A 21,353-nucleotide genomic window follows, 5' to 3' on the forward strand; every position below is an offset into this window, starting at 1 on the left:
TGAACTTAAGCTATTTCCTTTCTTTTCTTTTTTTAAAGTCTACTAAAATTTTCATCAAGATCAATTTCTTTTTCTATGTAAATTTGAAAATAAATATTTGAATCATCCATCAGCTCTTAACATCGAATTTTATGAATTTCTTTTGTATCATTAGTTGTCTGTGGTTTTTATCTCTACCAAACCAAATTTATTCAAGTCATATTTTGTTGCTCTTAATTTTGTTAAGATGATTCAATTATTCTGTCCACTTTTAGGTAGTAACCAATATCACCACATACTATGTTAGCTATTTTCACTTTTAGTTTTGTCTTGTATGTTTCAGCAATGCCCAACATTTGTGGATTTCACTGTTAAACAATGAACGATCTAGGACTGAGATACATGAGCTAGGCATACAGCAGAATCAAAAACGTCCAGCTTTGTTCAGTGAGGTCTGTCATTTTCCCAAGAAGCTGAGTATGTTGAGGAGGCAATGTATCTTACATTCAGTGACTTAGCACTGTTTATTAGGAAGTTAAACAGCAGCAGAGGTGGGTGGTGGTGCAGTTGTTATTTCCTATTAAGCCTGCCTGAATATAGAAAAGAGAAATCAGAAGAGTCCTCATTTAGGTACATTTTAGGCCTTTTCTGACTTGACTGCCTTCATGCTTAGGGGCGCCTCATCCCAGGCGCATACAAGTTTGATGCCCTGATCACCACTTTTGAGATGATTTTGTCAGACTGTCCTGAGCTTCGTGAGATTGAATGGCGTTGTGTCATCATTGATGAGGCCCATCGACTAAAGAACCGTAATTGCAAGCTGCTTGATAGTCTCAAGCACATGGACTTGGTGAGTTCCTCACACTGACTTGTGGCAGAAACACTTGGAATTAAAATAACTCTAATTTCCTATGGAGTTAATATAACCCTAATTTAGCAGAGCAGAAAAAAGAATCAGAATTTTGGTATTGGGTGGTAGGTATGGCCCATGGGAATGGTAACCTGAAAGCCATATAAAAGTCATATAAATTTTAGAATTAGAAGGCAATTGTAGGTCAGTGGTTCTCAACCAGATGGAGAGGTAGGGTACTATATTAGTTACCTATTGCTGCATAACAAAATACCTCAAAACTTAGTTACTTAAAACAACAACTCTCTGTTTTTCGTGATTCTATAGCTCAGTGACTTGGACTAGGCTCAGCTAGGTCATTTTTTTAGTGATCTTGCCTGGAGTCAGTGATGCGGCTGCCGCTGGCAGTTGGTGCTGGTTGTCAGCTAGGGTGCCTGGGTCATCTTCCACATGGACTGTCATCCTCAGTAGGCCAGACTTTGCTTCATTACACAGTAGAATCAGGGCAGTGTTCCAAGAGGGCAAAGGTGGAAGCTGCAAGGCCTTTGAGGTATAGGCTCTGAAACTCACACAATATCACTTCTACTACATTCTCTTTGTCAGAGCAAGTCACAAGGCAAGCCCAGATTCAAGGGGTGAACCTTGATAGAAGGAACTACAAAGAATTAATGGCCATATTTAATCCAGCACAGGTACATTCCCTAGAGGGGGACATATTATTAGGATATCTGTGGGGAGTTGAGTGTGGAAAAGGATATGTAATTGGAAAAAAACATATTCTGAATATTTCTTTACTTGCTTATAATCATAATAATTAATTCAATATTTTAAATAATATCAAGGGTTTTCTTGAATATTTTATGTTTATCAAAAGAGAGAGCAAGTGAAAGAAAAGATAGTAATCTGGTCCCCCATAATTTTACTGATAAAAAAGCTAAAGCAAAAGTTATATACTTGATAGAAAATCCCAGAAGTCCTTTGTGCTTTTGAGTTTTATCGTTCTTCTGTTTTCTCCATTTCTAGGAACACAAAGTACTACTCACAGGAACACCATTGCAAAATACTGTGGAAGAACTGTTTAGCTTACTTCATTTCTTGGAACCTTCACAATTTCCCTCAGAATCAGAGTTCCTCAAGGACTTTGGGGATCTCAAGACGGAGGAACAGGTAGGAAGTCTATCTGATGAGGTATTAACCCAGGACAAAAAAGGTAAAGTTTGTAGTAGGCAGACATCTACTGCCAATAGACATCAAGGGCCCTTCTGAACTCCTTATAACCTTGTGACTACATCATTTGTGGCATTGTCCAAAATCCACATTTCTCAGATACTAGAAAACTCGCATTGTGTTTCTCTGTGTTTCCACATAATGTAAGAATGTTGATCTTCATGCTATTGATTTCTTTTCTCTCTGTATTGGGCACAGGTTCAAAAGCTACAGGCCATTCTCAAGCCAATGATGCTGAGAAGACTCAAAGAGGATGTTGAAAAAAATCTTGCACCCAAACAGGAAACTATTATTGAAGTAGAGTTGACCAACATCCAAAAGAAATACTACCGAGCTATTTTGGAGAAGAATTTCTCCTTTCTTTCTAAAGGAGCAGGTCATACTAACATGCCTAATCTACTCAACACAATGATGGAGTTGCGCAAATGCTGCAACCACCCGTATCTCATCAATGGTGAGAGAACTCCTGGAAAATACCTGCACTTGTGTATTACCTGTTTTTACTTTCTAAATGATATTCCTCAGGAACAATGGATGCATTACCCATCTAGCCTAATTTGGAAGTGGAAGGGCGTTCCCCTTTTAAAACAGTTCTTATGTGGAATATCTTTCTCTGGTGCTTTCTACTCCCTTGATCCTGCATAATCTCCAAAATTAAATAGGATTTACAGTTTAGAATTGCATGAATAAGAACTCAAGTCATTCCATTCTCTGGATAAATGTTCTCACTGGTACTCTGTTTTTCTATTTCTGTTTTGGATGCCAGTAGGATGGTAATAGTGGTTTGCATGTATTGTCCTAGTCCTTGTTCACATATTTACGTCTTTTATCCAGTTACTGTCTTAAGCCTGACTTACTTGGAGTACTTTGTATAACACAATTGAAGATGATTTAGGATTTTTGGGTGCTTAAATCTGTGTGTGAGAAATGTTGATCTCAAGTTAGATTACCTTTTTCCTTTGCTTCCTTATGTCTTCCTTATGTCAGTTAAATAAATCTACAGCCTTAGTGTGTTTCTCTAGATCTCACTATCAAGTTTGATTTTTCTTTTGGCAGGTGCAGAAGAAAAAATCCTAACAGAATTTCGAGAAGCTTGCCATATTATACCTCATGACTTCCACTTGCAGGCCATGGTTCGTTCAGCTGGCAAATTGGTTCTTATTGACAAGTTACTTCCAAAACTTAAAGCTGGTGGCCATAAGGTTCTGATCTTCTCCCAGATGGTACGCTGCCTAGATATCCTAGAGGATTATCTAATCCAGAGGAGGTGAGAAAAGAGTCATCCCTTGCTTTGTGTTGACTGTATCTTCAGAAAGCTGCCAAGAATAGGAAGGCCTGGGTTTAATTAAAGTTGACTAGGACTGGGATAAGAGCAGTATTTAAGACTCTCACTGTCAACTTTTCTGATAAGGTTTTTGGTCAACTGGAGATATGGAGTTACTGGTATTGATTCTACTCTGCTATTTGGGGGTCTTTTTCTGCTTAGCCAATTGAATGTTTTTTCTGTGACTCCCATGCAGGTACTTATATGAGCGTATTGATGGGCGAGTTAGAGGCAACCTTCGACAGGCAGCTATTGACCGCTTCAGCAAGCCTGATTCAGACCGCTTCGTCTTCTTGCTATGCACGCGGGCTGGTGGACTTGGTATTAATCTCACAGCTGCTGATACCTGCATCATCTTTGATTCAGACTGGAATCCACAAAATGACCTGCAGGTAAAGGAAATCATTGTCTTAGGAACTACCTACCTAACCTGGAAAGTTTTTCAACAGGATCAGGATCTCTTAGAAAGACTGGTCCTTCAGACAGTATGGAATTGTTTACTTATTTAGGGGTGGCAGTCTAGATCAGAGACCAGCAGACTTTTTCTGTGAAGGACCAATAGTAAATATTTTAGGCTTTGCGGACCATACAATCTTTTTTTTTTTTTTTTTTTTTTTGGTAAGGAATATCAGCCCTGAGCTAACATCCATGCTAATCCTCTTTTTTTTGCTGAGGAAGACCGGCTCTGAGCTAACATCTATTGCCAGTCCTCCTCCTTTTTTTTCCCCAAAGCCCCAGTAGATAGTTGTATGTCATAGTTGCACATCCTAGTTGCTGTATGTGGGGTGCGGCCTCAGCATGCCTGGAGAAGCGGTGTGTCGGTGCGCACCCGGGATCCGAACCTGGGCCGCCAGTAGCGCACGCACTTAACCGCTAAGCCATGGGGCCGGCCCACGGACCATACGATCTGGTAACTCACCTCTGCTCTTGGAGCACAAAAGCAGCCATAGACACTATGTGAATGAATGGGTGGGGTTGTGTTCTAGAAAAACTTTATTTACAGAAACAGGTGGTCTTACAGATCATAGTTTGCTAACCCCTGGTCTACATCATGGGGCAAAATTTCATCTTGCAATTGACTTTTTTTTTTTTTTTTAAAGATTTTATTTATTTTATTTTTTCCCCCCAAAGCCCCAGTGGATAGTTGTGTGTCGTAGCTGCACATCCCTCTAGTTGCTGCACGTGGGACTCGGCCTCAGGACGAACGGAGAAGTGGCGCCTCGATGCGCACCCGGGATCCGAACCCGGGCCGCCAGCATCGCAGCGCGCACACTTAACCACCAAGCCACAGGGCCGGCCCTTGCAATTGACTTTTGATTTTGAGTTGTTCTCATGGCTGCTTTATAGATGTGAATTGGTATTTTGAATCCTTTCTCCCCCCGATTTTATGTTATCTTTGCCCTTTTCTTCCTTTTTTGTTCTTTAACCAGGCCCAGGCACGGTGTCATCGAATTGGGCAGAGCAAAGCTGTGAAGGTGTACCGTCTCATCACTCGTAATTCTTATGAGAGAGAGATGTTTGATAAGGCTAGCCTCAAGTTGGGATTGGATAAGGCTGTGCTTCAGTCCATGAGTGGTCGAGATGGCAACATTACTGGAGTGAGTCCTCTTTGTCTCTAGATACGTTTGTAGCAGGTCATAGTGATAGAGAGACAAAAGCTATTTTTGTACAGGAATCTGACCACCTTTTTTGGATTCTCAATTATTGTTTTTTAAAATATAGTAAACTAAAATATTATGATACTGTTAGATACAGACTCACCAATATTCTCTTGGTAGTCTTTTCATCTTTCTATTGGATTTTGTAGATCCAACAATTCTCCAAGAAGGAGATAGAAGATCTTTTACGAAAAGGAGCATATGCAGCCATAATGGAGGAAGATGATGAGGGCTCCAAGTTTTGTGAAGAGGACATTGACCAGATCTTGTTAAGACGGACCACAACCATCACCATTGAGTCTGAAGGAAAGGGTTCTACCTTCGCAAAGGTGTGTTCTGTCTGTGCCAGAGGCTAGAGAAGCAGAGATAGAGACAGGAATCTCTAGAATTTAAATATATTTTTTAAATATAGTTATTGGTTTACCATTGCTCAAAAAGTGTTATAGTCAACTTTACTCTGTTCCTTTGTTCCTTACTAGGCAAGCTTTGTTGCTTCTGAAAATAGGACAGATATTTCTCTGGATGACCCCAACTTTTGGCAAAAGTGGGCCAAAAAGGCTGACCTAGACATGGATCTACTCAACAGCAAGGTGAGCTTCCTTTGCCTTTAGAAGGAAATATTGCAGAAGACACATTATTTTCAGGAGTCTTTATCGCTGCTCTGATTCTTCAGTGCTGACCTTGGTTTATGATGGTGTATTATATAGAAGGGCCATTGTAAAAACTTTCTACGTAGGCGGCCCCAGAAAACTACTTAGACATCCTCCACTTAATTTTGCTTCCTGAGTCCCTGTAGATTATTTCGTATGCTCTAAAAAAAATCTCTTTGAATATTTACAAATGTTACCTCCAAGTCTATTTCATTTCTTTTTTTGTGTGTGTGAGGAGATCAGCCCTGTGCTAACATCTGCCAATCCTCCTTTTTTTTTTTTTTTGTGCTGAGGAAGACTGGCCCTGGGCTAACATCTGTGCCCATCTTCCTCCACTTTATGTGGGACACCGCCACAGCATGGCTTGCCAAGCAGTGCATCAGTGCGCAGCCGGGATCCGAACTGGCGAACCCCGGACTGCCTCAGTGGAGAGCGCGCACTTAACCGCTTGCACCCCCGGGCTGGCCCCTCCAAGTCTATTTCAGTCCATGATTGTCTTAATTCCTTTCCCATGATCGTATCATGAAGAGAGTTACTTCTTCTGTTCTCTGCATAGAATAACTTGGTGATTGACACACCTAGAGTACGAAAACAGACTCGCCACTTCAGCACTCTGAAAGATGATGACCTGGTGGAATTCTCTGATTTGGAAAGTGAAGATGACGAGCGGCCACGCTCTCGCCGACATGACCGTCATCATACCTATGGGCGCACTGACTGCTTTCGGGTGGAAAAGCATCTCTTGGTATATGGGTAAGAACCCACCTTGCCATCAGAGGTAGTGCATCTCCATCCTGATAGACATCTTGGTTGCCTTTCAAATTGGATGCTGTGACCAAAGAGGGGATAATGGGAAAAACTTTATTCTATTTATTCTATTACCATGTTTTCCCAAGATCTTTTTGTCTCCCACCTTTTGGGAGATGTGATTCTTGGAGAATGGGGAATATCATTGATTAGAGTACCCAAGAAAACATTAATATAATTTCCTTTTCTGTTTTCCTAGTTGGGGACGGTGGAGAGATATCTTGTCTCATGGACGCTTTAAGCGACGTATGACTGAACGAGATGTGGAGACAATTTGCCGGGCCATCCTCGTGTACTGTCTTCTACACTATCGTGGGGATGAAAATATCAAAGGCTTCATTTGGGACTTGATTAGCCCAGCTGAAAATGGCAAGACAAAAGAATTGCAGAATCATTCAGGTAATTATCAACTCTTTACTTTTTTTCTTTATATAGGTTACCTAATCCTTTTCAGGTCCAAGGGTTTTTCTCAATCCAAGTCTTCAATCTCTCCCGTTTCCCAGGTCTGTCTATCCCTGTACCCCGTGGACGCAAGGGGAAAAAAGTCAAGTCACAAAGCACTTTTGATATCCATAAGGCAGATTGGATCCGGAAATATAACCCCGATACTCTGTTCCAAGATGAGAGTTATAAGAAGCACTTGAAACATCAGTGTAACAAGTAAGGATGGAATTTAGCAAAGACCAAAGCATTTTCTACCTCAGACTTTCTACGTTGCCATTGAGCCAGCTCTTCTCTCTCCATTCTAGGGTGCTGTTGCGGGTACGAATGCTATACTATCTGAGGCAGGAAGTTATTGGAGACCAGGCAGAGAAGGTGTTAGGAGGTGCCATTGCCAGGTAAGTTATGCTATATTCTTCTTTATGCCCTGCCTTATTCCAGAAAAGATGGGTTTACTCATTTCATTTTATACTATCTTCGGGATGCCTGATAATTAAAATCTATATATCAGGTCTTTAATCCTATAGTTGATACCAGTGGAAGGAATAGGCAGATGCGTGAGCATTTAAATTAATGAATAAAAGAAGATACCTGTAATAATCTTTCCAAGGATTATCATTTTAATTTCCTGCATTGCTGGGCTGACTCTGCCCTCTTATACCTTTAGTGAAATTGACATATGGTTCCCAGTAGTGGATCAGCTGGAGGTTCCAACAACATGGTGGGACAGTGAGGCTGACAAGTCCCTGCTCATTGGAGTCTTTAAGCATGGTAGGTACCTTCTCTTAGTCTATGCTTTTATGCGCACAGATGGAACGTTTAGCAAAATGCTCATGACTAATAATTGAGTTCTCTGATTGATCTTCAGTAAACTTATGTTTGAATGAGAAACTAATTCTTAAATATCCAGAGCAGAGCAATTAGTTCTTATAAATAGATGTTCAAGAAAGAACAGATGGGTAGTTAAATCCCAAGGTAGGGAGTCTCCCATCTGTTCTCTAATCACTGTACCCAATCTGTATGTTGTGGCATCTAAGTTTCCACAAATCAGGGGAGGTAGTATATACCCACTCTTGTTAATAATAACACACTTAGTTTGTATGACTTTCCTATGGCTTCCTGAAAGTGTTCTACTTGTATAACATCCCATTTGCCTAAATGTTCAGCAGTTACTCTGATGTAGGTGTGAACAACAGTGTTTGAGTGAAATAAAAATAGAGTATATAAAGGGAGAATACTCTCTTTTCAGTCTTGCCTAATAGCAGATCTCAAGCATTAAAAGCAGCGAGCGCTAACTTCCAGCCCAGTGACTTACTGAATTGGAATACCATTTCTTTTTTTAAAATACTTTTTTATTTACTTTTATAAAATAAAAGTAATGACAGTCCACATATTTTTGAGAAGTTTCCATTAAACTGAAAAAAAGATAAGAAAAACTGTGAGCATTTGTAGTCTTAGATTTACTTGTGAGACACAGAGGTTTAGAAGAGTCCAGATGTCCTGAGGTGTGTTTGTTCATTCATTCATTCATTCATTCACTGTTCATCAGACATTCAGAGTGCCTGTTTGTTTGTAGGTACAAATTTCTTATCCTTCATTTGAAAATGTCTGACCCAGCCCTAAATTATTGGACTTTTTTAGTTTTCCCATCTATGTAGTAAGAACAATCATAGAAAGATTACCAGTTAAATGGCTTTGTAAATCTGTCACCATTCTATATAAACTCTGATTAAATTCCTATCTTCCATAACTAGTGATAAAACTCTCTCTGACTCTAAATTGCTATAGAAATGTTAAATATGGTAATATAACCCAACAGCTGTCCAAGTTAACATTTTAACCATATTTTGCATTATGAGCAAAATGAGTAGCCCACATATTGTAATTATTCCAGCAGCATATGAAGTAACCATAAAGTTAAAATGAATCTCTGATTTTCTTCACCTTACGACCCATTTTCTTCTAGGCTATGAGAAATATAATACTATGAGGGCAGACCCAGCCTTATGCTTCCTGGAAAAGGCTGGCCGACCAGATGACAAAGCCATTGCAGCAGAACATCGAGTGTTGGATAATTTCTCTGACATAGTGGAAGGGTAAGCAGGTGTTTAGTTCTTTTAAAGCCCTGAGTCCTCCCTATGAAGTCTGTTAGTTGCTTTAAGAGATAATGTAACTCTAGCCTTGACTGACCCATTGGGATTCTTAATGGTGGTTATGCTTATGAATGATAAATTCTTAACAAAAAGTGAGACCAGCAGAAAGGACTCTATAAACTGGCCTAAAGCCACACATTGTCATAAGATGCAATTAAGGGTGAAAATTAATGTTAACTCCCAAATGGTTTATTTGATTTATTCACTTTTCTTTGCAGTGCTTTTCTGTACAGTTACAGTAGTTGAGAGGATAACTGGTTCTCTTAAAAGATAATAGCCATGCAGTTCTCCCATGCCATTTATGTGGTAGAGCCTCAGGAAATTTTAGCCCTAGTTTATCATCTTCTAGTTGTGGCTGACACCTAAGGGCATTTACTCTGCCTGGATACATGCCTCAATGATGAGTTGCCATGCTAATACTGAGCCACCAAGTAGGGCAGCATTGCCCTGGTTTGGGTGCCAGTGAGTTTAACAAAACTTCTCACATGGAGACCTGAGAGGCATGTGAAATAGTTGGCTTAGTTCGTGAATATCCACCCACCCCTTCATCTTTGGGAGATTTCTCTTTGATTATCACAACCACAGTTTGCTTAGTAGAGGACCCTCAAAGGAAATTGGGTTGTTTATTCATTGCAAATCATTTATTATGTCACCCTTTTGCTCAATAGAGCAAAGTAGTAAAAAGAAACAAGCAAGCGTGGACCATTCAAATGAAATAATAAAAGTAAATAGTTGCGAAGGATGGGGAGAATGGGTTAAATAGAAAAGGCTGTCAAGAGAAAGGAAATGTGCGGGTCAAAGGGTTTCATTTCAAATTCAAGCAATTTAAATGGCACTTGGTCAGTTTCTCCCAGTTCTTTGTTATGTTGAATGCTGCACCTAACTTACTCAGAGCTTAGCACCTGGCCTGCCGTCCCTTTGGGCAAGAAAGAAAAGACTGTTCCTTGCTGGATTGTATGTTTGGCCAGGTCTTCATGCTAAGTTCCTCTTAGTCAAAGAAGGTATATTGTTAACATTTTCTCATGCTTCTGGATAATTTTAGGGTTGACTTTGATAAAGATTGTGAAGATCCTGAATATAAACCACTCCAGGGTCCCCCAAAAGACCAAGATGATGAGGTGAGGAATTTTCATATGAGTCTAGCTTTTCTCTGTTAGGAAATAGTTAAGTATTCTCCCATTCCCTGATGCTGAAGTATATTGGTTAATTCATAATACAAAATGGAAAGTAGTTACCATTTTGAAAATATAAAGTGTTAATGGAAAAGATTGTAACACCAGCTGGGGGAGGTCAGGGATGGCTTTGTGGAGGAGGTGGGACCCAAGCTGGACATTGAAGTATATATTATTTGACTACTAAATTCATGAGTCCTATTATCTTCAAGCCATTAATAAGAACTGACGTTTCAGGTTCTACGTTCTTATTCTTTTAGTTGGTTGCTTCCATTTTTTTGTGGAGTTCATTAGAAATTTTTCTTGATCCCTTGGTGCCATATAGAATGACACACATAAGAAAGTGATTTCAGAGTGCCAACTTCCCCCCTTTCCCTCCCCCCTCCATCCTGTGGGGTGGATCTCCTTCTCTAGGGTGATCCCTTGATGATGATGGATGAGGAGATCTCAGTGATTGATGGAGATGAAGGTAAACTTCTAGGTCAACTAGTACAATTTTGTGTGGGGTGGTGGGGTTGGGGAATTACTGACTGAATTTTATCCCATCCTGGGATTTCTAAGAGCCTTACCTTTGGGTGGGTTGAAATACCATATTACCTCTACTACCTTTCCTGTATTTCCTGTTCATTCTACTTTGCTTCCCACAGCCCAGGTGACCCAACAGGCAGGCCATGTATTTTGGCCTCCAGGCTCTGCTCTGACAGCTAGGCTTCGGCGCCTGGTAACAGCCTATCAGCGCAGCTACAAAAGAGAACAGATGAAGATAGAGGCTGCGGAACGTGGGGACCGGAGACGGCGGCGTTGTGAGGCAGCCTTCAAGCTAAAAGAAATTGCACGGCGGGAGAAACAGCAACGGTAAAATATGGCTGGGAAGTTGGGATAAGCTGTCAGTTTGTCTTCAACTATGGGCTCTATACTGAAAAGCATCTTAGGAAGGATTTATTTGGAATTCCCTACAGAGAGACCATCTTTTTTGCTTGAACTGTTGTACCTCTGTGATGTAAAACCTCACTTGTGAGCATAATCATGATTCCCAGGAAAGTCTCCTATGTAGCCATTCTCATTGAGTTGTTTGCCTGCATCATTTTTTCCCCTTAGCTTGCTAATTCTTAAATTGTTACATAATATAGAGTACCTCTTAGTACCTCTTCTGCTGTCTTCTGGGCCTTTTTTTTTTTTGCCCCTACTTTCAGTTTTTGTGTATTCAAATATTCGAAGCACACTAAGAAGTAACCAGTTTCTCTGTGTTCTTTTGATCACTGTGGCCTGTTTCCTCTTCCCTTTGTAGATGGACGAGGCGTGAACAAACTGATTTCTATCGAGTAGTGTCTACCTTTGGTGTGGAGTATGACCCTGACACCATGCAGTTCCATTGGGATCGCTTCCGCACGTTTGCTCGACTAGACAAAAAAACAGATGAAAGTCTTACCAAGTACTTCCATGGCTTTGTGGCCATGTGCCGCCAAGTGTGCCGCCTTCCCCCAGCAGCTGGAGATGGTAAGCAAAACTGGAGAGTCTTAGTTGAGTGGGAGTGGATGGTGACAGAACCAACCCTTGGTTCATTTCTCCTTCCACCCCTATCTCTTGCAGAACCCCCGGACCCTAATCTGTTCATTGAGCCCATCACTGAGGAAAGGGCCTCACGGACTCTCTACCGCATTGAATTGCTTCGGCGCTTACGGGAACAAGTTTTATGCCACCCCCTTTTGGAAGATCGGCTGGCATTATGCCAGCCTCCAGGTCCCGAATTGCCCAAATGGTGGGAGCCTGTTCGGCATGATGGGGAGCTTCTACGAGGGGCAGCCCGCCATGGGGTGAGCCAAACAGACTGCAACATCATGCAGGACCCAGACTTCTCTTTTCTGGCTGCCCGTATGAATTATATGCAGAACCATCAGGCAGGAGCACCAGCTCCATCCCTGTCACGCTGCTCTACTCCACTGCTACACCAGCAGTATACCTCGCGCACTGCCTCACCACTGCCCCTGCGCCCAGATGCTCCTGTTGAAAAGCCACCCGAGGAGACAGCTGCCCAGGTCCCCAGTCTGGAGAGTCTGACTTTAAAGCTAGAGCATGAGGTGGTGGCCAGGAGCCGACCAACCCCACAAGACTATGAGATGCGAGTAGCCCCCTCTGATACTACCCCTCTGGTTTCCCGGAGTGTTCCACCAGTCAAACTGGAGGATGAGGATGATTCAGACTCTGAGCTGGACTTGAGCAAGCTGTCACCATCATCCTCTTCTTCCTCATCCTCATCCAGCTCCAGCTCCAGCACTGATGAGAGTGAGGACGAGAAGGAAGAGAAGCTAAGTGAGTGCATGTGACAGGCTGGTGGCCCTCTTCCCCATTTCCCCCCTCTCTGCTCTTTCTCTTCTTATCTAAATGCATCCTCTGAGAGAGATTCGGATTTTGATGTGATAGAATGTTGAGAGATCTATTATTCTTTGGGCCTTTATTTAAAGCCCCTATAATACCATTCCTATATAACTTTATTCTTCTATCTTTGCTCACACATTCCATATAATCTCTAGCTGCTGACCAGTCCCGCTCAAAGCTCTATGATGAAGAGAGTCTCCTGTCCCTCACTATGTCCCAAGATGGATTCCCAAATGAAGATGGAGAACAAATGACCCCTGAGCTTCTGCTGCTACAAGAAAGACAAAGAGCCTCTGAGTGGCCCAAGGTAACAGCCTCATTCCTGGACATGTAAAGTCTAGAAATAACAGTGTAACATATACAGGGAAAAAGGAACAGGTGGTTCTGGTTTTCTTAGTGTTTAGTACTATATGTTTTTTCATGAAACTCTTCCCAGTTGATTTAGGGATCTGATACTGTTACCTTTATAATTTTTACCCATCCTGATAATGATAGCACTATTTTTTGTCACAGGATCACATAGCTAGTACTCAGGCCCTAAAACCAGTATTGATTTCTTTTTCCTCACTCAGGATCGTGTCCTGATAAACCGTATTGACCTCGTCTGCCAGGCTGTACTCTCAGGGAAGTGGCCTTCTAGCCGCCGGAGCCAGGAAATGGTAACAGGAGGAATTTTCGGACCAGGCAACCACTTGCTAGACAGTCCGTCATTGACTCCAGGAGAATATGGTGACTCTCCAGTCCCCACACCACGAAGTAGCAGTGCAGCTTCCATGGCAGAGGAGGAAGTGTCTGCAGTCACCACAGCAGCAGCTCAGTTCACCAAACTTCGCCGTGGCATGGATGAGAAGGAGTTTACAGTTCAGATCAAAGATGTAAGCTCAGCATTTAGGCATTGGGAAGTGGGGAAGGAGGCTGTAGCTCTTGCTAACTAGTTTCACTAAGAGGATACTAAACTCATTTGGTTAGCTAACTTTTAAAATGAGAGGAGGAAAAAAAATTAGAGTTCACAAAGATCCATTTAGGAAAAGTCATTGTAGTAAAGGAAGGGATCTTGACTTGTATCTCCTGAGGACTAGATTAAAAGAAACCGTATTTTTGAAAGAAATTTAATTGACACAAGGCATCTTTTGGGTGGCTTGTTTCTAGATCCTAGAAACCTCGTTTTTAAAAATTGAACTCAAATTGTGGGAAAGCTGTTAAAATGACACCTAAGTATTATGGGCCTTACTAAGTTAAAAAGGAGTCATTCCTTTGTCCTGAAATTAAATCGTGTTATTTACTTTATAGATGGAAAATTTTATTTTTCCTGATCCTCTTCCCTGTTGAACCCTATTAGCTGGTCATTAAGTACTCAACAAGAAAAATTTTTTACATTAGCATGTGACAGGAATATCAGGATTTTGCCCCTGTGATGAGTTGCCATGCTAATACTGAGACACCAGGTGGGGGTTTTACCCTGCAATGGGTGTTATTGAGATAAATTCTCCTTCTCTTAAATCTACCTGAGGGGCATTAGGTCAAGAAATGAAATCTTTCTAAGGAAAAAGTATATAAGTTTTGTTGTATTTCTAATTTCTACCCTTTAGTCAGATGGCCTTCCTTTTCACCATCATTAAGGCAGACTTACCATTAAGCCAGACTTAGCCCAAGTCCCTCAAACCTTAATCTTTACTTTAAAAACATGTGCCATATGACGTCTTGGGTGGCTGGGTTGTCTTCCTAGGAGGAAGGATTGAAGTTAACATTCCAGAAGCACAAGTTGATGGCTAATGGAGTAATGGGAGATGGACATCCTCTGTTTCATAAGAAGAAGGCGAACAGAAAGAAGGTAGTCGAGGTGAGTGGTAAAGAAAGTCTTTAACGTGATGATTAGATCTTTTTATTCCTAGTAATTGATGAAGGCAGTTGGGATTGAGGGACTAGAAGATATCAGAGTTATTTTATGGCTACCATTGGCTCTGCTCCCCCTCCCTTCCTGCCCCAAAGAAGAGTATGTGCTCATGGGGGTGGATTCTGGGTTTGCAGCTGGAGGTGGAGTGCATGGAAGAGCCTAATCACCTTGATGTGGACCTGGAGGCCCGGATCCCTGTCATCAATAAGGTGGATGGTACTTTGCTGGTGGGTGAGGATGCCCCTCGCCGGGCTGAACTGGAGATGTGGTTACAGGGTCACCCAGAGTTCGCTGTCGATCCCCGATTTCTAGCGGTGAGTGGCAGTTCCATCCAGCAAGTTTTAAAGTCATTCTCTTGGTATTTAAGCTGTATGAGAGGGAGGAAGCATGCCATATTGTATCCTTGTTTCTGCATCTGCAAAATAAGAGTAATAATACCTAGTCTTCCTACCTCAGAGTTGTAAGGATCAAAATAAAATAATGTTAAAGTACTTGTTAAACTAAATGCTAGGCAAATACTTATTATTAAACTATTGTATAACTACCTAATTTTTTTTGGAGATAGCCACTTAATGGCAGTTTTCCACTAGGACTAATCCTTTATTTATCCACGTAATAAGTATTTATTGTCAAACTAGACACTAGTACCTTAATTATTACTCCACAGCTTATTTCTCTAGGATAACCAATACTTTTCTATTGCAGTATATGGAGGATCGCAGAAAACAGAAGTGGCAGAGATGTAAAAAAAATAATAAAGCAGAATTAAACTGTTTGGGAATGGAACCAGTACAGACAGCTAACTCTAGGAATGGAAAGAAGGTGAGTGAGACTGAGGCATTACTAGTCAGTTCACACACTAGATGTGACTTGGGATATTAGTTAATGTTATTTATCTTTTTTCCAATGTATGTTTGAGAAAACTTCACCAATAAGGAAACCAGAGTATTTTTATTGGTATTTTTACAGTCCTGTGGCATTGTCATCTCTAGAAAAGCATAAAATTCTAAAAACTAACTTTAGCACTTAAAGCATATTAAAATATAAGAATTAGTACGATGTGTTAGAACATTCAAGGCCTTATCCTGCTCTTCTACTGACTAAGGGATTTTTGGCAAATCTTTAACCTTTTCAGTTTGCAGATCCTGAAAAGTGAGGTTTTGGAGCAGATAATCTCTTAAAAGTTATGATTCTACATATTTTAGAAGTGATTTGGGGGCCTACTAAGGAAAACAGTCATGGTGTTTCCCAACATAGAAGAGGTTGAGAATCACTGTGAATATACTAGTAATGGAAAAAGGACAGGAAACCATGTTTTATAGTTATAATAACAATTTTGGTCATTAGGTTATTCCATTATTTTCAAATGTACTTATGCTTTTATTATGGTGACAGACCATTTGGTGGATTAAGTACCCATAATCCTTTCCACCAAAATATAACTGCAAAAGTTTCTCTTGGCTATGTTTGCCTTACTTTGGGCAATAGTTGTGTTTTTTAATCATATATAAATCATGGTTTGGTTTGGTAAGCAGTCATTTAAAATGGATTAGCACTTTTGTATTCTAAAGAGAACATTATTTTGCACGTAATATATGTTTATTTGTGAGGTGAATTTATGAGGCTTATTATTTTTATACTGGTGAAAGTGGTTTCATATAAATATTGTTACCATAGAAGAATGTTTTAATTTTCCTTCTTAGCCTCCATGGGAGCAAGAGTGTAATAAGCAGAATGGCTGATAGGGGAGGCTGTTGGCTAGAAGGCTGGTACCTTCTTTGTCCTGAATTTAACATTATTAGAGAGGCCTGTAAAAAAGGCTTTTCCTCTAGTATTACCTATTTTTACCTCAAGTACTTTTCTACTTCTTTATAGTTAGTTGATAACTCTAAGAAAGAAGAGATCATAGGAAATCACAGAAAATCATAATGCGCCTGGTACAGAATTCTTAATGCAGAATTGATGGTGTATCTAGCACTGCATTATTACTGAGACCTGCAGGAGTTTAGGTGCTATTACAGTTATATTTTGAAAGTCTATACAAATAGAGTATAGAGATGTTTATTTTTCCCAAGTCAGAAAGGTATATTCCCATGTCAGGTGTTAGGCTTAGATTGAGAAATAGAGTCCAGAGATACAGATACCAATTGTCTGAGTTTAATGCTAGTTTACCCAGTATTATTCTTAGGTCTAGCAAAGCAGAGGCACTAAAAGTAATAAGTTCCAGCTTCAGTGAACTTAACCAAAATTTACAGTCAGAATATCTAGAAGAAGCAATTTAAAATTCAGCAGATATGTAAGTTTTTTATCAACGTGAAAAAAAACTTATTTGGTGGGGATCTGCCCACAATCTTTTTGGTGTTCTAGACATCCAGAAGTTTTAATCTGACCTGTCTTGAGTTTATCCCACTCTGATGTGATAATAATGATAGTATTGTAAATGTCAGTATAGTTGTGCTGCACTTCATGTGGTAAGGTCATGTGAACAACTTGCCGTCAGTCAAGTATACTGTGCGAGTACTGATTTATTCACTGTCTTACTCAGCCCCTTATTAACAAAGGTAAGCATTTGTGAAATGGTTGGCTGGAGTAAAGGTACAATGTAGTCAAGGAAAAAAGCAAAACTCTGGTTCACCTGAGTTATCAGTATCAAATCCTTGATCTTAGCCTCAGCATCATAATGCTTCAACCAACCATGTCCAGCATTTCATCGTCCTCATCACCATCAAGCCTCATCTGACTATACTTGTTTTGCCCCTCCTGAAAACAGATTCAGTGAAAAAGCATTTGCAAGCTAGGACTCTATTGACTTCTGTTTCATTTTTTCCCTTTCTTTCTTTTTACTGTGTTTTATTCCTTCCTTTCAGGGTCACCATGCTGAAACTGTCTTCAACCGGGTTTTGCCAGGGCCTATTGCACCAGACAGCAGCAAGAAGCGGGCCCGTAGGATGCGACCAGACCTTTCTAAGATGATGGCCCTGATGCAGGGTGGAGGCACTGGGTCCCTATCTCTGCATACCTTCCAACACAGCAGTAGTGGCCTGCAGTCCGTGTCATCTGTGGGTCACAGCAGTGCCACTTCTGCATCTTTGTCTTTTGTGCCGTTTGTGATGGGTGGTGCAGCATCATCCCCTCATGTAGACTCCAGCACCATGCTTCATCACCACCACCACCACCCCCACCCCCACCATCACCATCATCACCATCCAGGCCTGAGAGCCACTGGCTACCCTTCTTCACCAGCCACTACCACCTCTGGTATGGCCTTGAGGTTGCCACCACTGCAACCTGAGGAGGACGAGGACGATGAGGATGAAGATGATGATGATGATTTATCTCAGGGCTATGATAGCTCAGAAAGGGACTTCTCACTCATTGATGATCCTATGATGCCAGCCAACTCAGACTCCAGTGAAGATGCTGATGACTGAAGCCCCAACATGGTCCCCATTGCTTGGGTGGCTGCTGTATTTTCATTTACTCTGGCCCTTGGACTATGGAAAAGTGGGAGGGGCAGGGGAGATGTGGGGAAACCCAGGACTCCAGGAGGTGAAAAGGAAAAAGAAAACTTATACCTGATTACTTCCAAATTTGAGAGGATTGGGTGGGCAGGGGATCTCCTAAAATAATACATGACCACTTCCTCATTTCTGGGGAAGGAAAGGAGACTAGAGCAGCTGATGCGCTCACCCCTCCCTAGACACCTCCATTAACCACAGACTATGTAGCGCTGGCCCTAGCCTCTGGCAGAGCCTGTTCCTGGCCGAACTGTGGATACAGCTGGAGGGTCAGGAACTGTTACCTTCCTTCCCCTTGGCATTAATAAATTTAAGTTAATCCTTTTCCACTCTTCCCTTGTTCTATATTTGCTCAAACCCAATATAAATATTAAGAGTTGATGTTCATGATGGGTAATTTCAACACCACTTTCCTGAAGTTCATTATTGTTCATGCAAAGTTACCTTGGATATAGGGGAAACAAATCATTTGTACTCCATTAAAGGATATAATATACATGAATGTAGGCTGTCCAGCTTGCTAAAGGCAAGGAAATAATTTAAGCTAGATAGTAGGATAAAGGTTGTTCCAGATTCATACTCCAAGTTCTTAGAAGAGACAGAAGGAACAATTTCGTCAAGGACCACCTACGTTTTGTTTCCAATTAACTGAAATAACGGTGCTCTCGAGAAGCCGTAGGAATGGTGTCACTTCATGAACCGCGGCAAGGGGACTGGCTGACTGGAAGGACACTGTCAAGACTTGGGCCCGGGGAACTACATTGTGTGAAGCTCCTCGAATCGTTTGTTTCCCAGCACCCTTCCCCCACCATCCCAGCGCTCAGATGAAGCCTGGGCATTTTATTTCCCTTTCTAAGGCTAAGTCCTTCCCCCATAGCTTGGGTCGTAGTTTATCGGGAGGGTGGGCTCCCTCTCCCTGGTATGAGTTCTCTGTGTCCGCGCGGAGCCCCTGAGCCAGCGTCCTGGCACCAGGAATCCTTCTAGCCCCGGAGCAGCAGAGGCTTTTGCTTCCCCACCATTTCTAAGAGGGGAGCGTACCAAGTTACGCTGTAGTCTTCCCACTCCCAGCCCACGCCAGATCCCGCTCTTTCCGCTTCCCCTTCCTTTGCCGATGGGTGGGGCCATCACACCCGCGCGCGGCAGCCCGTGTGAGGCGGGGCCAGCACGTCCTGCCTCCCGCCTCCTTCGCATCGCCCAGCCACCGCCGCCGCCGCCTCGGCAAAAGGTCGGAGCTCCTGTAAACCGCCGCAGGGCAGAGATTAAGGGCGGAGGCAGGGCGTCACGTGATGACGTCGATTCGCATGCCGCTGTTGCTAAGTTGACAAGAAAACCCCGCGAAAACCTAGACTCTTTTTGCGTTGCACATTTTGTTGATTTCCCCACGCGTTTTCTTCCTTTCCTCCTCCTAACCTCCGGAGAGAGCATTGAAGGAAAAAAAAAAAAATTCTCAATCGCTTTCGGGACCCGGAAGCGGAAAGGGCATCTTTGAAGTCGATACTTCCGGGTCACTGGGAGAGTGCGGGATTCCGGGGCCGAGAGTGGGTGGCGGAGCCGGGACCTCGCGTGATTCTCGGAACCCGAGGAGGAGCGACGTCTGTGGCTATGGCTGTGACTCTGGACAAAGACGCTTATTACCGGAGAGTGAAGAGACTGTACAGCAATTGGCGGGTGAGACAGATCCCGTAATTTTCCCTAGGGAGCCCCCCTCTGCCATCCCATAATAACCCCTCTTTCTCGGCGCCCTTTTTTCCCTTTCCGTCGGGAATTCCCGGGTTCCGTGTTGCGCCCCTTTCGTTGCTCCAGGATCATTCACCACAGGCGGCCCCGCGCGCTACCCCGTAAGAGGGAATCCCCCGAAATCACCCTGCCCTGCGGCCACCACCATCTTCCCCTGGCGCTGGCCCCCGTCATGCATAACAGCCACTTCTCGTAGTCGCTTCCCGCCCTAGAAGAGGGATCATCCTCCCCTCCCACTCCGTGATCACGTCTTGCTGCCTCCTCCTGCAGTGTTCACACACACCCACGCACTCACTCTGTCCTTCCAAAACCACAGTATTCCGTCCCAGGTCCCGCCAGAATTACAACCCTCTTCATAAAGGACGGATGGAGGGGCTAGGAGGATGTGAATAGGGCTCTTCGCGTTTATCGTTTGCGGGGCTTTTGCTGGAGTTAAAAAAAGAAATACTGCTCACGCACAACCGCCTCATGTTCTAGGCCCTCCCGTGGGTAACACAAAAACCTAACGCTGAAAACCTGCGGGCATTAGTAATACAAAAAACGATGTGATGCCTAAAAACTCCTTAGTTTTTCTCCTTGGTCGAGTATCCAGGGCACGTGCTCAGAAAGAGAGCTGTTGTAGTTCCCAGTCTTAAAGATTGAGCAGTTTTGCTGCTTGAGAAACGGTCCACAGTTAAAATTTATTTTTGTGATAGTAATTTATCAATTTGAACATTTGTTTGCATCCTGTGGTGCAGCCCGAGCTGTCTAGCTTAAGTCTGGCTTCTGAACTATGTCATCCGGGGAAGATAAAACTAATGGTGACTTTATAAAACCTGAAAAACGTCCTGACAAAGATGATCAGTTTTGATTTCAGCATTATAAATTGCCTTTCAAATTGATCCTCTACTAAAAAACAAGCTAATTAAAATTGGTCATTTCCCTGACATTCATATTAAAGGTTCCTGTGCATGTTTCATCTTTTGAGGATAAATGCATTAGATAACTGAAAATAAAGTGAATTCTCCGTTGCATTTTATGAAAAGAAAAAATAAGGGCTCTATGCTTGACAAATGCTGAACATAAATTTTATTTTTAAAATTTTTTATTGGTTAATTTCCACCAAATGTTTTTACAGCTTCTCTCACCATCACATTTTTAAATTTGAACATGATCCATGTTAGAAAAACTTTCTGAAAGCCCCGATATTTTCTGGGTAGTAAATACTGGGCCGGCCCCGTGGTGTAGCAGTTAAGTGTGTGCTCTGCTGCTGGTGGCTGGAGTTCGGATCCCAGGCGGGCATGGATGCACCGCTTGTCAGGCCATGCTGTGGCGGCGTCCCATATACAGTGGAGGAAGATGGGCACGGACTTAGCCCAGGGCCAGTCTTCCTCAGCAAAAAGAGGAGGATTGGCATGGATGTTAGCTCAGGGCTGATGTTCCTCACACACAAAAAAATAAATAAGTAAATACTTGTGTGCTGGTAATAATCAAAAGCCCTCTCTTCCAACCATAGACCCCCAAATTATACACCTTTGATGTGGAAGTTGTTTCTAGTCCCAGTGATAAACTCTATCAGATTATTCTT

At 42.2% G+C, this 21,353-nt stretch overlaps 2 protein-coding genes and 2 non-coding genes across 11 annotated transcripts in view; all 4 read left to right on the plus strand.

Moving 5' to 3' along the window:
• CHD8 (chromodomain helicase DNA binding protein 8) overlaps nt 1-18,373 on the plus strand; it is a 58,290-nt gene extending 39,917 nt beyond the window's left edge. For 6 of the 8 annotated variants that reach the window (XM_014780512.2, XM_014780516.2, XM_087424032.1 and 3 more), the window contains exons 14-38: nt 653-829; nt 1,853-1,996; nt 2,255-2,510; nt 3,113-3,323; nt 3,577-3,772; nt 4,811-4,978; nt 5,188-5,367; nt 5,518-5,628; nt 6,245-6,441; nt 6,695-6,894; nt 6,975-7,155; nt 7,245-7,334; nt 7,604-7,707; nt 8,903-9,032; nt 10,132-10,207; nt 10,676-10,730; nt 10,909-11,116; nt 11,550-11,758; nt 11,852-12,571; nt 12,793-12,944; nt 13,210-13,512; nt 14,364-14,477; nt 14,666-14,845; nt 15,237-15,353; nt 17,399-18,373. In XM_014780512.2, coding sequence (XP_014635998.1) covers nt 653-829; nt 1,853-1,996; nt 2,255-2,510; nt 3,113-3,323; nt 3,577-3,772; nt 4,811-4,978; nt 5,188-5,367; nt 5,518-5,628; nt 6,245-6,441; nt 6,695-6,894; nt 6,975-7,155; nt 7,245-7,334; nt 7,604-7,707; nt 8,903-9,032; nt 10,132-10,207; nt 10,676-10,730; nt 10,909-11,116; nt 11,550-11,758; nt 11,852-12,571; nt 12,793-12,944; nt 13,210-13,512; nt 14,364-14,477; nt 14,666-14,845; nt 15,237-15,353; nt 17,399-17,962 — 5,043 coding nt within the window. In that variant the 3' untranslated portion in view covers nt 17,963-18,373. The remainder of the gene's footprint in view (nt 1-652; nt 830-1,852; nt 1,997-2,254; nt 2,511-3,112; nt 3,324-3,576; nt 3,773-4,810; nt 4,979-5,187; nt 5,368-5,517; nt 5,629-6,244; nt 6,442-6,694; nt 6,895-6,974; nt 7,156-7,244; nt 7,335-7,603; nt 7,708-8,902; nt 9,033-10,131; nt 10,208-10,675; nt 10,731-10,908; nt 11,117-11,549; nt 11,759-11,851; nt 12,572-12,792; nt 12,945-13,209; nt 13,513-14,363; nt 14,478-14,665; nt 14,846-15,236; nt 15,354-17,398) is intronic. The other 2 variants (XM_004421274.3, XM_014780515.2) reach the window with 2 other exon arrangements.
• Nucleotides 9,482-9,591, plus strand: LOC147917473 (small nucleolar RNA U6-53/MBII-28). Its single transcript, XR_015551809.1, has one exon. It is a non-coding gene; the product is annotated as a small nucleolar RNA U6-53/MBII-28 (small nucleolar RNA).
• On the plus strand, nt 14,044-14,151 carry LOC147917474 (small nucleolar RNA U6-53/MBII-28). Its single transcript, XR_015551810.1, has one exon. It is a non-coding gene; the product is annotated as a small nucleolar RNA U6-53/MBII-28 (small nucleolar RNA).
• Nucleotides 18,374-19,472: 1,099 nt separating the features above from the next.
• The window catches only part of SUPT16H (SPT16 homolog, facilitates chromatin remodeling subunit), a 37,852-nt gene continuing 35,971 nt past the window's right edge, over nt 19,473-21,353 (plus strand). The window contains exon 1 of the mRNA XM_004421275.3: nt 19,473-19,717. Within this exon, the coding sequence (XP_004421332.1) occupies nt 19,652-19,717 (66 nt within the window). The 5' untranslated portion in view covers nt 19,473-19,651. The remainder of the gene's footprint in view (nt 19,718-21,353) is intronic.

This window comes from Ceratotherium simum, chromosome 3, assembly GCF_057802395.1.
Source record: "Ceratotherium simum simum isolate JZ-2026a chromosome 3, ASM5780239v1, whole genome shotgun sequence".
NCBI lineage: Eukaryota > Metazoa > Chordata > Mammalia > Perissodactyla > Rhinocerotidae > Ceratotherium > Ceratotherium simum.